At 40.4% G+C, this 18,389-nt stretch overlaps 2 protein-coding genes across 2 annotated transcripts in view; one reads left to right on the forward strand and one right to left on the reverse strand.

Annotated features, from left to right (window-relative positions):
- Positions 1-818: 818 nt before the first annotated feature.
- Positions 819-3,075, reverse strand: LOC122641222 (xyloglucan galactosyltransferase KATAMARI1 homolog). Its single transcript, XM_043834510.1, has one exon. It carries the CDS (start codon positions 3,051-3,053, stop codon positions 954-956), a length of 2,100 nt encoding a protein of 699 aa, XP_043690445.1. The 5' UTR covers positions 3,054-3,075; the 3' UTR covers positions 819-953.
- An 8,820-nt stretch (positions 3,076-11,895) lies between these two features.
- Positions 11,896-18,389, forward strand: part of LOC122671097 (oxysterol-binding protein-related protein 3A-like) — a 37,407-nt gene continuing 30,913 nt past the window's right edge. The window contains exons 1-2 of the mRNA XM_043868200.1: positions 11,896-12,301; positions 13,924-14,017. Coding sequence (XP_043724135.1) covers positions 12,204-12,301; positions 13,924-14,017 — 192 coding nt within the window. The 5' untranslated portion in view covers positions 11,896-12,203. The remainder of the gene's footprint in view (positions 12,302-13,923; positions 14,018-18,389) is intronic.

Here is an 18,389-nt window from a genome sequence, read left to right on the forward strand (position 1 = left end):
CTCACAGATTATATGAGCCTTTTGAACATTACAGGGAAATCATAGATTAGAAATATTGATATAACTTTTCTAGGCTATTCCCCAATTTTTATATGGGTTGCATCCTGTGTGATATGTTCATATTGGCTTGTGAGCAATCTGCACCTCACATGTTCTGTGAGGTTAGCAAAACCCTTCATTATATTATGGAAGAGGGTTCTATGAACAAACGACATAGAGGAGAAGCGCACCAATGAGGTGCAACAAAAGGGTGGTGAGGAGAGAATTATTAGACATGGTGTTACAGTGTTACTACTGTACCCTACCCCAGGGGCTCAAAGTTTTCACCAGTGGGTGGAACAAGAAGAATTCCTTCACCATGGGTGAAGTGACCTCATGATTAAATCGCTGTTGTTGACAAAGTTGAAACTACCCTCCCCGGTGGCCAACTGCTGTTACTGTTGCCCACGGTGAAGGAATTCATCTTTCACCCATGGTGAAGAAACTTGGTCCTCATAAAATTACAAGGGCAGTTGGTCACCTAAATAAGGCACAGTGGCACAGCCAGAAAGGAATAATGGTTACTGGCTTGAACTGCTCATGGGAGGTCTTATCATCCTACAATCTATAATGGGAAGGAAAGGACCCAGTTTGTGTTCTTCAACCATGAGATCTGACCCTCTAATGGGACTGCAAAAAGGGTATTTTCGAACTCATACAAACAATAGACATGGGAGTTAATTCAATGGATGAAGAGAGAAGACCATGGGTAGGTGAAGGAAAAACTTAATCCATCATTGAATTACCTATGCTAGAACTTAAATAAGTTCTTCTTGATCACACAACAAAACAAAGGTATTAGAGAACTATTAAGCTAGTCTAAATATAAAACAAGAAGCCATGCATGAAGAAGCTTGCCAATCTACAACTACATTGAGTATTGTTTCTTCTCTGTTACTTTCTGTTACTAGTTCTTAGTAAGAGATTGATCTAATTGGTTTAGCAAAGAAATGATCCCATTCATTTTCTACCTCTGTGCCAAACAAATTATACTTCCAACTGTTTGCTTCTTTGTAACCCGCATCAGGATCCACTCCATCTATAATCGCTTTTCTCACTCTATCAACCCTTCTGATCACTCCTTGAACAGCTAAATCAAATGCATCTTCTAGAGTCTCCAATCTAGACCTTGGGTCTGCATATATCACCCTTGGAATCAACCTTATCACTTGCTCCCTCATTGCTCTCACCTGCTCTTTAGGAATCCTACTTAGTCTCTTCTCTATATTAACCTTCCCTTCCCTTACTTCATCCTCTGATATAAGAACAGAGTATGTAGTATAATTCTTAGGGAGGTGCCATATATACTGCACATAAGCAGAACCCGGATGGAAGAACACCGGTATACACCCAGCAAGTATCGAATCGAAAGCCGATCTTCGAGTATAAGAATCCCCTGGAGGCTGTAAACAGAAAACAGAGCTTTGGAATAGCTTCATGACATTACCTGGATTGTCACACTTGTTTGATTTGTTGTAACATCCCAGCAACTTACACTTCCTCCTTGAAGCTTGGCATTGCTCCATGATCTGACCTCTGATAGATCCTGGAAGATTGGGACGTGGGCCGCCAGCGAAAGAAAACAGGTAACGCTTCTTAGATCTCCTCATTCTGTTCTGCCATTGAAATACCTCGATATCTCTTGAAGGGTGGAAGTAAGTAGGATAAGGAATTCCGATATCGTTACGGTGCCACGGGCTCGATTCGATCACTAACATTGTCATGTTCTTGGCTTCATTCAATAACATGAGCTTGTTCCCCCAATCTGAATCCTCATCTGTCAATCTCCTGAAATCCCAAGTGATTCTTCCTGAAACTAAGAAGTGATCTCTTCCTCCTAAAACCTTCCATTCGGGTTTTTCAGTGAGCCATTTGATAAGGGCAAGAGAAGTCGAGTCTCTCACTGTTGTGTTGAACCCAAACAGGTAACGAGAGATATCGAAGCCTGCATAGAAGGGGACGAAAATGGCTGAAGCCATGGAAGAGTTATTGGTTAAGCATTTGTATTGCTTCATTCTGTTGTAGAAGAGGACATCCAATGTGAATTGGTTTGTAGCGTACCAGCCCGTGTTGGAGAAGACTCCTTTGGAATTCCCAATCGGAGGGCCCAAGCCCTTATTGGTAATGAACCGGCACATGTCTGTCCACAAACTGATTCTCCGACATTCCTTCAGTATGTCATCGTTAAACCGGCGCGGTAAAGGATGAACATAGACGTACTGACCTGAACACTGATCTGATCTCGGTTTCGGCCGGTTCTCTATCTCCGGTTGCCGGTTAACTGGAGACTGTATGTCTGCGGGTACCGAACTGGGCTTCGACCGGGTTCGGTTGACTGGTTCGAACCCGTTCTCCATATCAGAGTTGTTGCGATTGGATACAGGTTCTCCCTTTCCCTCCCCCGTTTCCAGTTCGGCCTGATCGGAAATTCTTTCTTCTTCTTCTTCTTCATCGGAAGTTGGTTTCGACCCTCTAATAACCGACGGTTGGTCCCTGATCTCTACATCGGAATCGTCGCCAACCGGTTCGGTTCTCCTTTCCGTGATGGTTTGCTCATGAATAAGGTCTCCCCTCTCCTCTGTTTCTGAAACCGGTGGTTCATTTTCCGATTCATTCCCTTCGGAAAGTTCTTGTTTTTCCTCGCCAGAGATGATTCCTTTGTTGGAGGACTTAGTTTCATTACCTGTAATACGTGAGTGATTCGGACTTTCTGAGTTTTTCCTCTGATTCTCCACCTTGATTCCATCCCCTGTAATGGGTTCCTCTCTGTTCTCCGTTGAATTTATTCGTTTACTGGTTTCTGTGAAGCCAATAGAGTTTGGCTCGGCAATAGAATACTCGTTGTGTAATGATCGGACCACGTTCTTGCTACTGATGAGAGCAGAAGAATGGAAGTAAAATAAGAAGAACCATAAGAAAATGGATGAGAAGATGACGCACCAGAAATGATTACGACACTTGCCGACGACGGTTGATTTATCCATTTTTTCACGGTGGCGCCTCTCACAGATCATTCGCCGGTGACTTATTCTATAATCTCAATCGACATATAAATATATCGACGGATGACAGCGGAATGTAGATTCATTTTGGGGTGAATAAAATTGAATGCAATTAATTAATTGATTGAGATTTTGCAGAAGAAGAGGAATTGAAAGGCAAATCATTATTTCCAAAACCAATATGGAGTTGCTTCAAAAGCGGAGCCAATTGACCCTATTAGAACAGAAATGGTGGACTTCTGAGGACGAACTGCATGGCCGTTGAAATCTTCCGAAGTTCCCTTCCTTGTCGAAATCGAAACTTCTTTTTTCGTTCGCTCGTGCATTACATGGGCATATGTATTCAGTAGTTTTGTCTCACCATATTATTAAGTGCTAATGGTTCATAACCGTAAGATGTGGTCTTCCTTACAGATCCAATGTCTTCAACTTTGTGGAATCCACTTAGAGGGATCTCAAAGCTTACTTATCAAATGATAAGCATCAGCTAATGAAGCTGAATTTTCTCCAGTGTGGAAGCTGAGTTGTTAAGCTTTTAAATTCATATACTTGCCTTATATAGACCGGTATTATGGTATCTTAAATGTTTCCCAGTCTGATTTTGGCAAGTGTTAGAACCCTAGGTAATTGGTTACTCTCTCTCACAAGAAGCCATTGATGAAGGAGGGCGCTATCAATTCTTTTATGGGAAAAAGACCTTTATCAGGGAGTGTGGCTGGATCTTTATCTCCTCCAGTTTCCGGCCTAATTCTCCAGTTCCTCTAACAAGGGGCTGAAATGACCACCTTATGTCACACCCCCATCCCTGAACCACGGGAATGCAACTGGAGCGTACTAATACGTTCTCTAACCACCGAATCACCGATGCAGACCTAAGACTAACTCACTCACCTCGACAAATAATAGGTAAAACAAAGGATTAATATTAATAACATCAGAGTTAGCGGTTAGGTGATAGCATATAAAATATTGTCTATTCAAATTTACCCCTTCATATCAATGGGTTCTAATCGGGATCTATGTATTATCACCGTATAATAAATACACTTATCAAGAGAGGAATAAAAGAATACACCTTTGAATCGGAAAATAGTTTATCAAAGTGTAACAAAAGATGGCCACGACCAAGAATCACTGTTCCCTCGTGGAACACATCTCACAGAGCACTCCGGTCCATGATCCTCATACTCAAGTCCACCACTCTTCATGACCTTCATCGGGAGTCTTGAACTCCGTGCCATCATGTTTGAATGTTCCTCGCATCAACTAAAAAAATATGTTTTCTCGAGGAGTGAGCTCATCAGGCCAATGAGTGGCTAAGCGCACAAACATACACAATAATAATAATGAATGGGGTTATTGCAAACCATACATGATGGACGGATACCAAGGTGTCCCATACCACCAAGGTACCGTACATCACATACAATTTACAATCATGCTACATGAATGAATGATGATGTATAGTTTTATTGTTATCCACCTAACACACAACTAAGTCGGTATAGTACTATAGCAACACCTTAGGTAGCATCCTCGACATCGGTACCATAAGCGGATGGTATCCGGCGATGACAAACCCAGTCGTATTTGGAAGCTTCTTTGTCTGCGGTCTCCACCAAGAGATATACGCAAACCCAGAGTCAAATCCCGTCACGGCGTTCGGCCCAAAATACGGTTGGCGCCCGAACTTCCGGGTGGGTATACCCGAATAACGGTCGGAACCACGGATTTGACCGACACTAACCCCACTGTCGGTAAGGGTCATAGTACGGGTAAACATTTATCCTAGCCGCACATTCACCTATTGTATGAGTGAGGTACGCATGTGCATAGGCCGAGGCCGAGTCCATAGATATCGAAATACGGTCGGCCGGCTATCCTCTCGCCTCTAGCCCATACGCACGTATACAAGTACGAGATGTGCATACGAAGGCGCATTCGGTCGGTCACCATCCCGTTTCCACCTAATGCAATGGACAACTCTAATGCAATTGGCACGGGCAATCTCAAGCCCAAGACCCACCGGCACTTGGATCCCGCTCCCGAAGCCCTAGATCTACATGCCATGAGTGAGTCCATATTATGGAATCCTCGGAGTCCCGAAGCACCAACCAGCACCCGAGTCCCATAACTAAATCCAACACCATTCTGCACCATAGTGCAAGAAAATAAATAATATCGCAAGACAAGAATGTAAAGTCCTATCAACATCTAAACATTTATATCGCCCTATATCTTACTAATAATTATATATTATAGCACATATGCATGAATGACATTCGCAAGACACGACACACAAACATTCCATAAATTAAGACGTTTGCTTAACTCACTCACTTTGATTCTCAGTCAATCGTCGATGCGAGCTCTTCAAATCGGCGTCGATGCCAGTACATCGCCCCACGTACTAATACGCCCGAGCCGAGTCGGTCAACCTAAAGAGAGTGTACAACGTGGGGAGAGATTAGTGCCTTAGGACTAGAAGAGTTGGGCCCCATAAGTTATCAAACAAGGCTAAAATAGGGGACCGGCACATACGACAGAAGGCTATATCATGTGCCTGTCCATGTGCCTGTCCCTCTCGGGCTTTCCCACCCTGAGATCTAGGTTCTCGTGGATCGGCACTTGCATGTGCCTGTCCATGTGCCTGCCCTCTCGGACCTCCCACCGACAGAGATCTTTCTCGGGCTGCACTTGCATGTGCCTGTCCATGTGCTGTCCCTCTCGGACTTCCCACCGCAGATCTAGTTTCTCGAGGACGAGCACTTGTATGTGCCTGTCCATGTGCGATCTTCTTTGTTCATGCCATTCGAGAATGGTTTTGCAGCCCCAAAGTCTTGGGCTAAAATGGGATATTCTTAGGGGGTTTTGGGGTCTCTTTGGCCGTGAGAACAACTCCAACCAAGGTGCCATAGCACACACCCAACATGGGTTTGTAAACCCCATGATCGATTAGGTTTTCCTCCATTAAAATACATATGGAAAGGAAACCCATGGGTTTGGGTATTGGGGGTTTTGAAAGGGTCTTTAATCAATGTTATTTAACAACCCACAAACCACACCTCTATGGTCTTCCATGAGGGTTGGTGAAACCCATAAATGGAGGTAAATCCCCAACTTAGGGTTCATAAATGGAGAAGGGTGAATGAGTTTAAGGTAGGGTTAGGTGCTTCATAGTTAAGCATCAAGGATTTGCCATTAATGGCTCTTCTAATTGAGTAGATGGAGCACTCAAGGTGTGCTCAACCGATTCAAACCCTAGGTAATAGAATTAGGGAAAGAGAGATGGAGAGAGAGAGAAAGAGACTCACCAAGGGTTGATGATGATAGCTTGTGCTCCACCATAATTCTCCCTTCTCCTTCCTTCTTTCTCTTCTTTCTTCTTCTTCTTTCTTCTTCTCCTCTTCTTTCTTTTTCTCCTCTCCTCTCCACGATTTAGGTTTTCTATTGTGAGGTGAATAGTGGATTGACCCCTATTTACCTCACTTTAGTCTTAAGTCATGTTTGGTTGTCTTAGGTCTTTAGGTCCATTTTAAGTTATTGGGCCCATTATACTACTAGGCCCATAATATGATTAGAAGGAACATCGGTCCTAAGCCCATTCTAGTATTTATACTCATGAGTTATTAGGATATTAATTTACTCCCAATCATCTATAAGTGGGAACGGGTACATCGGGCGAGGGCTGGCGGACCCTAGGAATGCACTCAAGACAAACTTTCCCCTACCCACGGTCAACAATCTTGTGGGATGGCTTGAGTTCATGTCCACAGTTCACGAGCGACTCCGCTCCCGGCTCTACATAAAGGTTCAACCAGACGGGTGACGAGGTTTTAAACCGGGTTTTGGGCACGGATTTAACACCCTACCCTACCCAAACACTCGGTCCGGTGGGATCTACCACCCTCTATTAGAGGAATTGGGGAACTGGATCGGATAGAATATTTCGAGTGTGGCCTAAGCCAGCACTTCCATGAGTCTATATCTTTCCCCCCTAGGGGTGAAAAAGGGCAGGGTTGGGCCAGGTTTTTTAAAACCCTAGCCCAACTTTGAGTCCTCTTAGCTCAACCCAAGCCCAACCTTGCCCTAGGTCGGACTAAGATATCTCTGCCCAGGCCCAACCCTGTCGGGCTTAGCCCACCCAGCCCTTGATTAACCATAATTTTTTTGCCAATTACTTCTTATGCATTAAAAAAAATGAGACACATATGGTTTGTTTCATACTCAATTGACTATTAGACTTTTCTTTGGGTTAAAAAATTTAGTCCAATCTTAAAATTGTAAATATTTTCGTTCAACATAATTAGCCTTTTTTGGTAAACAAAAAGATAATTATATACTAAATAAAAATTACAAAATGTAAATAATAATTTGTAAAGCATAACCTAACATAGGGCAGAGTTCTCAACCCTGATCCATTCCAATCCTAACCCAAGGCCTGAAAATTTCAACCTTAACTCACCCTTAGGTTGAAAAATCAAGCCCAAGCCCTGTTCAGGCTCAAAGTGGGCCAGGGCGGACTTGGACCGACAGGGCAAAACTTACACCCCCTACTTCTCCCCATATGAAAAGACACATCTACATAAAACTAATTCCTTTATTGTGGTGTCAAAAGTGAACCAAAACTAATCATTTAAAACCAAATCAAAATTAATTGGTTCCCTTTTTCCCTTTCGATTGTGGGTCGAAAAAAAATGTTGGTTCTAAACTGATCAAAATGACCAATAGGCCGAGTAAAATCATAAAATAAAATTGTAAATTGAATCGGAACCGAATGGATCGTAAACTGATAAATTGAATAGAAATCGAACATAATTTAATAATGAATTTGAGTCTTGAGATGGTTGTGTTGTGTTTGTGAACTTTTAGATCTCATGGGTTTTACATAATGGATTTGTTTAATAGTTTAGAATGTTTGAGGTTTATATCCATTTGGATATATCACTTTGATCCTTCTAGATTTAGTTCCTAGTGTATTTTTATGGTGTTAAATAAGTTATTTGTAGTTTAAACCTTGGATTTTCTTTCACAGCACAATGAAGAGTGAACTAGTTTGGTTCATTGTCATTTCGTTTACCTTCACAATTCTCCCAATGTTTTTGTAAATTTTATCTTCTGCAATATGATTGCAAAGCTTGTGAATTCAGATTCCAAACTGATTTCAAACCCGATAATCGAAACCCAAATAATATTTAGTTCCCAAATAAAATTTGGTTCAATTTCGGTTTATACCAATTTCATAATGGATCAAACCGAACTGAACTATTTAGTTGAAAAAGGACCGAAACCGCCCTTACATCCTCTAATTCAAATCATGTTTCCAAGATACATCCTCAATTATTTTGGCTTATGACTTTTTTTTTGTCTTTTCCAATTCAGTTGAATGTCTTCCGTTTCATCTATTTTGTTGGGATGTCTTTTTCCAAACAAATAAAATGGTAAAGATCTTATTCGGCGAATACTTGTTATTCTTTTTTAGATCCTTTTTTGAAAGTTCCTTTTATCTTTACATCTGTTTCTTTCTCAATCTATTCCCTTTTTTTTATTTGTGTGTGTTTTTTGAGGTTTCTTTCAGTTTCTGAGCCACAATAAGTGATGATATTTTACCTAAATAATAGACATAAGTGATGAATAAATGAATACTAATGATTTGAGCTATAAACATTTTCGCTTTCAACACAAGGATCTAAGTAAGGACATTCGATATGATAATACCAATTCAACTTAATTTCGTGAAGAAAATGTGATCTAGAGAGCAACAATTTAATGAATATTATATTGGCATTATTTGCTGTGACTTTCTATTTTATTTGGATATCCCGTCAGTTGTGCCTTCCATCATATTCAACCCCGCCCAAACTTTTCTAGATAAGTCTTTGATTTGATTAGAAAATTCTAACATTGTGGCGGCTCAGCCTATAGATGTTGATTCTAAATACTTATCCCTGATTCGCTACCAATGTTTATCTTTTGGGTTGGTTTTGGTTTCAGTTCTGTTTGAGTTTGGGTTGTGTACACAATTAAGGGAAAACTTGGGGTTTTTATTTGTATATGATATATCACAAATTTAAACTGTTTTAAACAAGATTTAACCCTTTTTATGTTGGTAAATAGTCATATATTTACTTAGTAAACTATGTGTAACAAGGATTAATACAATGTAAGCTAGAACTTCAGCATTAGTTATGCATTTTTTGAATAGAAACTTGTTTAAATAAAGATGGCAATAATAAATTTTCTAGAAACATCCTTTGCGACCATAGTTCTCTGGTTTCCCATCTTATACTTTATGTCTATGAATTGGGCAAGGGTTGGGCATGTTGTTAGTTCTAAGTAGGGGTGTCAATACCCAACCCGAACCGGTGAAACCTGCCCGAACCAGCCCGGACCACACCGGACCGAACTCTTAATGGTTCGGTTTGGTTTGTGGATCCATAAAGGCAAACGGTTTGGTTTGGTTTGGTTTGGGCTAACCCGACGGTGCACCGGTAGCCCTAACCGTTAGGCCTAAACCCAAATCGAACCGACCTAACCCGACAAATGAGTAAATCAGTAAATGCCTAATGCCCCATTGCCCCCTAAATGTGTTGTGATAGTTTCTCACTTTATCTCATATCCTTTGTTAGTGATTACCCAACCAATTGTATCCATAGGCCATAGGACATAGGATACAAATATGCATTGTATTTTAAATATTTTATGTACTTAAAAGAGAAAGAGAAGAAAAATTAGCACTAACCAGACTTTACTAGTTATATAAAACTGGTACCAAACCGATATCAATCCGTTATCATAAATCGAAATCGACACGAAACCAAGCCGCACCGAAACCGAAATCGCACCGAAATCGAATATTTCTTAATGGTTTGGTTTCGATTTCTATAAAAGTCACACCGAAACCGAAAATTCCAAATCAAAACTGGCCCGAACCGGCCCGTTTACACCCCTAGTTCTAAGTAAGTTAGCGGTTATGCCCAATGGGGTGGATGAGTTGAGGAAAGCAAGGAGTCACTTCCATACAGGTATGGAGAAAGATAGACACATGCTGGGCATAGTGCTGACGTGCCTAGTCATTATCCTTATAAATTAATATTTACTACTAGATGTATAGCTGTCAAAAAGAATTATCAACTGAACATTTAATACTAACGTATTATAATAGAGACTCCAGTAATTGACTATTGAACCACATACAATTGTGATATACAATTTACTTCTCCAATAAGTCATACAATAACAAATAACACATGAAGCTATTTGTTAGGTTGATATCTGTTTGTTAGGTTTTAGTCCAGATTTTTAACCAGTTTCGATTTGATGTCGGGTAATTTCAGTTTCCAATGTGATTCGGTTTTAAGGTTGCACTAAATCAGTCTAAAACATGATCCAATAGGCCATATCGGTTTTGGTTAGGGACAATTTTGATCGGTTTAACCGATTCTAGGGGAGTCAATTGGTTGGGCTCGGTCAGTCTCGGTCGGGTTTAGCCGGGCCTCACCAATTTTACAGACTGCATTATGTTCGATCGATTAGGCATTCGGGCTTGCCTTGGACGGGTATGGTACGATTTCATTTCGGTCGGTCGGTGTTTGATCTTTAATCGGAGCAGCCTTATTCGGGTTAAACGGGCCTAAACCGGGTCCAAAATGGGCTAATGAGTCGTTTAACTTTAAATGGTATGGGCTTACTAATTGACATGCAACCAGAATTTTAAGTTCAAACCATCACATCGTTGGACAGTCACGGTATACCTCAACTCAAAGTCAAATAAAGTTTATCTCAACTAAAATAGCAGCACAACACCGAATAGAAGCACATCTAACAATGTAAGTGAAAGGAAAAATAAGAACAACACAACATTGAATAGAACCACATCTAACAAAGTAAGTAGAAGGGAATAAAAAAATAGCAGCACAACATCGAATAGAAGCACATCTAACAAAGTAAGATCTAAAAACTAAAATTAAGTTTCATCTCACCTATGTTAACTATATCTAACCAATAAATGTCAAAGACCAACAAAAATACAAACAAAAAAATGAAATTTGGAGGGGAAGGGAGGGGAAGTTTATAAATTAAAGGGTCGGGCTATAACTGGGCAGTCTAAGTCGAGCTTGGAATCGATCGGTCAGGTCGAATGCCTGACGGGCTAGGACCCTACACCTTAACTGCCCGATTACTAAATGTGTCGGACTTAGTCCCGACACGTTTAGTAATCGGGCCAGGCCGGGCCGAGCTTTAATCGGGCAGGCTCGGTGGGCCTGGCGGGCCGAGCGTAGAATTGACACCCCTAATCGAGTCGATCGAGTTTTGAGTCACCTCTGGCTGTTGAAGTAAGATAACCCATACACATGAACTGAATGGATCCATTTCAACTTTCAAGCGACCCAGGGTATTCACTCCCTAATCACCTCCTCCCTTCTATTTCCTATTAAAAAGAACAAGGTTTCCGCTTCAATCACTGGGGAGCCCCACACCTAAATTCTTACGTTGATGAGCTTGACCAAAAGTCAGCCGATAGACGATCTTATCCTTACCCATACAAATTCCTGTGGGGGCCTAGTTTCAGTTTCTTAATAACGTTCAGTTTCTGTGGGGTCATTCTCGTCATTTTCATGTTTCGCTGGTTTGAAAAGTGAAAATGTATGGGATTATGGAACATAATTATAATTACCGTCTTAAAGTAACAGTTTAACAATTAATTAATTAAGAAGATAATAATATCATTTTTTTTGGGTAGGAGTGTAGGACCGTAGGAATAATAGTATCATTTTTAAAAGCATAAAAAAAAAAAAAAAAAAACAATTTACGATAACCTTTTTGTAGAAAAATATCAGATCTCGGCTCCCTTCAAAGCACTACTGTCAAAACAGGAGTTCCACCTCTGGTCTTCGCTGTACTCTGAAATTCTTTTCTGCTCTCTTTATTCAATTTTGCTTTCTCTCTCTCGAACCTCCTGGACTTTTCCAATTCGAAACTCTCGGTTTCGAATTGTGGGGGATTGATTGAGAAAAGCTTTGGGCTTATCGTCAGAGAGGAGATCTCATCGAGGAAAATCGCATCCCGGCAATTACAGTTCTTCTTTTTGTCGGTTATAGATCATTTGATCGTTCGTAGATCTTCTCGACTTGAGATAGAAATCGAATTTGGTTTCCTAAGATGGCTTCTAAGGATCAGAAGCAGGGTGGTGGTTTTTTCGCGTCCATCGCTTCTAGCTTATCCAACTTTGGAAACGCGATGCAAAAATCTGTCAATGGGTACTTTGGCTTCTCTCAACTTAGTCTTTTTACTATTCGTATTCATCCCCATACGCGGTTGTGTTGTAAGTTCTTAATATTCATTTCGACTTAAGAGCCCTTATTATTTATTGGTTATTTCATGTTAAGTTTATCTTCGCTTTATGAACTGAATATCTAGTTCTATTTTTGTGTTAGTGCTCTTCAATTGTGAAGTTTTCTGTATTTTGTGCATCTCCTTATAAGAGCATGATTTGTCTGCACGCGATTCGAACTTTTGAATGACTGTAGTTATTGTCGTCCCAAATTAAATGGTTTTATATGTTTGTTTTTCTTGTCCGTTATGGAATGTGATCCACAAGGTCTATGAAGTTAGACCTTACTTGATTCTTTCCGAGAGTTCTATAAACCAGACCTTCTATTCGATTTCTGGATGTTGTCAAATATCAACTTGTTGAAAAACATGCTATTTTGGGTTTTGAACTGGAAGAGTTTATGCTGGTTACTCGGATGGTGGGGCAAGAGGTCAAATTATGCATCGAGGCAGAAATTTTGGATTGTTGTCTTAAAAAAAAATAGATAAGTAAAAATGGAAGCTGAATTTGGGTATTTAATTGAAGAAGTATATGTTCTGTTTTCTTGAATGTTGTTTCAAGTGGTAAATTTCAAACAAGTCAGTCTCTTGAATTCGTTAATGTAGCTCTGAATTGTCTATATTATTGAAATCTGTTATTCTTTAGCCAGTCCATTAAAATTTTTTTTTTGTCTTAGAAAATGATACTCACCAGGGGTTGACTCCGTACTCCTTAGGATGGAGAAGGAACTTGTTCCTTTAACCAGATAAACTTTTCTCTTCCCACCCAGTTCTCTTTCTCCCTCCACTGTCTTGTTTCAAACTAATTCGAGACTGGAGTTTCCATTTGTGCTATCTCATGTTGCAGAGTCTGATATGGAAAAGGGCTGTTCTATGTTGAGGGAATGGTTTGTATTGGCTGGAAGCCTTCCTAGAGGCGAATATTTACGTTGACAAATTCTGTCTGATGTCGATCTGAAATTACTTAATCTATTCTTGGTTTTATGAGAACAGATTTGTAGTTCCAGCAGTTACATCCTCTTATTAGACACTGCTAGTTTACTATCTTGATTTTTTATTTTTTGTGCTTCTATGTAGGTCCTAGTAAATGTTGCTGGTTTATGTCATGCTTACCTCTTAATTTAAATTCTGTGCCTTTGATTGGTCCTTCTATTAGGATATTCATTTTTCTTTTTGTGGAAAGGGGTGCACAGTAATAAGTCAATTTGTTACTATCTCGTCTTTGCTCCTATTTGTTTTTTTTTTTTTGATAGGTAGGCCCCAAGGAGATTTGAAATCATGACCTCTTAATTGTGAGGTGTTGGTCTTTTTTGCTGCTATTTGTTGGATCTCTTCACCTTTTGTATGTAGGATATTGTATTTAGGAGATATACTAGTTAGGGCATAAGATATTGTATGTAGGACTTATACTATTGAGGGCATTATTTTAGTAGCCTAGAATATGGTTCATTTGTTTACAATTGCTTATCATATGCGATGATTTAACTGTTTGAATTGTAGAAATTTTAGTCTATAACCAAGGCATGGTGCTTTTTTCCCCCTTCTCCAGATTGGTTGGTTACGAGGGACTGGAAGTTATAAATCCAGAGGGCACTGCAGAAGATGCGGAGGAGGAAGCTCAGAGAGGAAGATGGAAGCAGGAGGTGCTTTATTTTTTCTTTTCCTCTTTTCCATATTGTCCATTTTCCCCCCCATGCCTCTCTGTTTGTAGATTAGTTTTTGTTTCCTCCTACATCCTTTGGGTTCTGTATAGCCTTCTTATAATGCTGACTTAGTTTGTAAACACAAGTATAGGACTAGGGTCCAGCATGTGATGCACTGGGGTGATGCCAGTCACATTTCAATTATATCCTAGCTTCTGGTGCAAAGTTGAATTGGCTTGTAAGTAGAACTGGGGCAAGCCATGTTAGATGCTTAAATGTGGCGGTTGAGGAGTTGGTAGTTGAGCAAGGCTATATGCCCACTGAGGAATTACCTGATTTTCAAATGGAGGGATTCTTCAGCCTAGCCCATTTATACTCAGGTGGTTTTAGGGGCATATATAAAAGTTAAGGAATAGAAGCGTCTGTTTATTTTAAAGAAAAAGGTAAGTGATCAACTGGGTGGGTTTGTACGTGGTCTGGGTAAGAAATTGAGTGGATTAGGTGGTTCAGGCTGGATCTAAGGGGATACAGTTACACCATCTGGAATGGTACCATGCATGCCTGAGCCCATCTCATTGAGTAGTGTTGATAGTTGGTGAAACCCCAAGACAGCCTGTTTATGGCTGTCGACTGGGTTCGTCCGACAACTCAGGGAAAGTCAAGAATTACCATCTATAGTTTTGGTCTTCGGTGATAGGCATAAAGTTCAAAGTTCAATAATATCTGCATAGCTGTAAGGCGTCTAAGGCACCTTGGTTGCCTAGGTGGATGTCTTGTTGGTGTCACTTTTGGTCCAGCCCCCCCCCCCCCCCCAACGCCTTGGGTTGCCTAGATGCTGTGACGACTATGAATATCTGGGTTTTGCACAGTGTTTAATTGGCTTGCATGATGAAGGTTTGCTTTTTTAACTACTTTATCTACTCATGATTTCAGCTTTTAGTATCTATCTTATCCCTTCACTCTCTATTTATGTTAATTAGACCATATAAGGGTTGCTTTGACCTATTCCTCGGGTCCCTCCACCCCCCCCCCCCCAAAAAAAAAAGACAGAGGCTTCCACTATCTGCTAAGCATTTTCTCCGTTGGTGTGTTAAGGAATATAATTAATTTTTAATATTTTCATGGTATCTATTTATTTCTAAAAAATTTGATGGATGTTTTATTTTGGGCATGATGTCACTGACTCATGGAAGATGATCATAACTAAGTAGTGATAATTGTAGTTTTTAAAAGCAGCCTGAACCTCTGGCTGAACTGGAATACCTGTAATGAACACATTTCTGGTTCATGGAATTCAACCCGAAAAACCAGGAGCAGACATGTTTTTTGGTTCACTGTCCAGTCTGGCTTTAAAAACCAAGGAGATAATAATCTGGCTACAGTTGTCCATGTGCATGCTTGATGTTATTAGATGTTGGAAACAGCTGGAAGCCTCTTTTTTTAGCAATATTTGTTTCACGTTTTAGTGTTTTTTACATGGATTTTCCTGATCTTTTAGTTAGGTTACCCAATGCGAGGAAGCAACAGCAAAGTTATTTTCAACCTAATCTTTCCTTATGTCGTTAAGCCACTTTTTAACACTATGAATGGAATACTGGTCAGTTTGTCTATTATGTTTTGAGTTTCTGATGAAAATGTAGGAGGATGAAACCTCTTACAATTAAATTAAAACAAAAAAATTAGGTATAGAGGGTTTTGTGGAGAAGCAAGTCTGAAGGGAACAATGGGGAAGAATTCTGTTACTAGGAGAGATCCACATTTTAGAGCCATGTCGATATTGGAATCTATGTAGCTCGTATCATTTAATTAAAGATGCTCTCAAATTTAAGCTTCATCAGTGGTAATATGCTTGTAAAACTAACGTCACTTAAAAGGGCTGTAGTCCGCTGCAATTCTACTTTGACGGTTCCAATAGGGGTGCTGATGCAGTCTTCTGCTAGAAAGGAGAAGGAAAACCAGTTCTTGCGGGTTGGGTTGGTCTGGTCTGTTAAGATCTGTTTCCCTGCTTGAAGTTAAAAATTTATCATATAAATCATAAATATGGGATATATTCTTCTCTTGGGAGAAGGTTTGTAATGGACGACCAGTTTACTAGTCTCACAATAGGATTACCAACAGTTTACAGCAATACCAAATAACTGATTGATAGAACAATAAATAAATATCAGATTAAATATAGTCTTAGCCACCTAACAAACTGTTACCAAAACCAGAATTGAATGAATGCTTGAATGACCAGAATCGATCATCCAGCCCCTTATTTATAATAACCACAAATACAAATCATAACCAAAGTATGAATGCCCCCCTAGCCTATTCCTATTAGGAATTCCCACTCCAACTAGGAATCCCAAATAGAGATTGGATAGAGGAAAAAAATACAGAAAAGAAATAAAAAGTAAAACATAAAACAACTAAAACAAAAGGACTAAATTACCCCTATCAGGTAAAGTAGCCCATCTCAACACTCCCCCTCAAGTAGGAGCAAAGATGTCGATCATGCCCAACTTGACTAGATTGGGATGAAACAATTTCCCAGACAATCCCTTGGTGAAGTTATCAGCAAGTTGATCAGCAGATGTCACAAAGGGAATACAAATCAGCCCATCTTCTAACTTCTCTTTGATGAAATGCCTATCCACCTCAATATGCTTGGTACGATCATGCTGTACTGGGTTGTGTGCTATGCTGATTGCAGCCTTGTTATCACAGTACAACATCATAGGAAGACGAATAGGGACACCAAGATCTTGTAGCAAACCTTTAAGCCAAAGTAACTCACAAATGCCTTGTGCCATAGCTCGAAACTCAACTTTGGCACTAGATCGAGCAACTGCATTTTGCTTCTTGCTACGCCATGTGACAAGATTTCCACCTACAAAGGAGCAATACCCAGAAATAGACTTACGATCCGCAGAACCAGCCCAATCAGCATCAGTGTATGCTTCTATGCGTAGGTGACCATGTGCAGACAGAAGAATTCTTTTTCCAGGAGCTGACTTCAAATAGTGCAAGATACGAAGAACAACCTCCATATGAGAAGAGTAGGGATCATGCATAAACTGGCTCACAATACTCACAGCGACAGCAATGTCAGGACGAGTGTGTGAGAGATAAATCAGCTTCCCTACAAGTCTTTGGTACTGGCCTTTATCAACAGGCTCACCCTCTTTTTCCTTGAGCCGAACAATAGGGTCCATAGGAGTATCTGAAGGATGGCAGCCTAACAACCCGGTTTCAGCCAATAAGTCTAGGACATACTTCCTTTGGTAGAGAAAAATGCCTTTAGAAGATCTGGTTACTTCAATCCCAAGAAAGTATCGTAGTTTCCCTAGATCTTTAATCTCAAATTCTTGTCCAAGGAAGGTCTTCAACCGTCTGATCTCATCACCATCATTGCCAGTAACCACTATGTCATCAACGTAGACTATAAGAACAGTGAGTTTTTCACCAGCCCTTTTTATAAAGAGTGTGTGATCAACATTACTCTGCTTATAGCCCACTTAAATCATGGCCTTGTGGAACCGGCCAAACCATACTCGAGGTGACTTCTTCAGCCCATATAGTGCACGCTTCAGCCTATACACTTTTCCTTGGTTTCTGTCACAAGAGAACCCTGGTGGAATGTCCATATACACCTCCTCATCCAGTGCTCCATTTAGGAAGGCATTTTTTACATCTAGCTGCTGCAAATCCCATCCAAGGTTGACTGCACAAGATAATAACACACGAACAGTATTTAACTTCGCAACAGGTGCAAAAGTTTCCTGGTAATCAATGCCGTATGTCTGAGTGAACCCCTTGGCCACGAGTCGTGCCATATACCTATCCACAGTGCCATCCACCTTCTGTTTCACCACAAACACCCATTTACATCCAATAATTTTCTTCTCAGGTGGAAGAACCACAAGCTCCCATGTGTTATTTTTCTTCAAGGCTTCCATTTATTCCATCATAGCTGTCTTCCACTTTCCATCTGATAGAGCTTCCTGCCAATTGTTAGGAATACGAACAGAAGAAAGAGAGGAAACAAACGCACGAAAGGATGGGGAAAGGGAGTCATAAGAAACAACATGAGATATGGGATGCTGAGTGCAAGTCTTGACACCTTTGCGAAGAGCAATAGGTAATTTAGGAGAAGGAACATTACCAGGTGGAGAGGCAGGTTCTGGATCCGGGTTCGGCAATTGGATGGGTACTGGAGCAACAGTTGATTGAACCTGCTTATGTTTCCTTCCATAGGTCTTCACAGTACTGTCATCAATCCTCCTCTGAAATTCACTAATAGTCCTCTGGACAGGAGTCTGGACTGGGGTAGGTTGCTCCCCTTGAATAGAGATAGTCTCCCCCTGTATAGGAACCTCTCCCCTGA

Source organism: Telopea speciosissima, chromosome 1 (genome assembly GCF_018873765.1).
Source record: "Telopea speciosissima isolate NSW1024214 ecotype Mountain lineage chromosome 1, Tspe_v1, whole genome shotgun sequence".
Classification (NCBI taxonomy): Eukaryota; Viridiplantae; Streptophyta; class Magnoliopsida; order Proteales; family Proteaceae; genus Telopea; species Telopea speciosissima.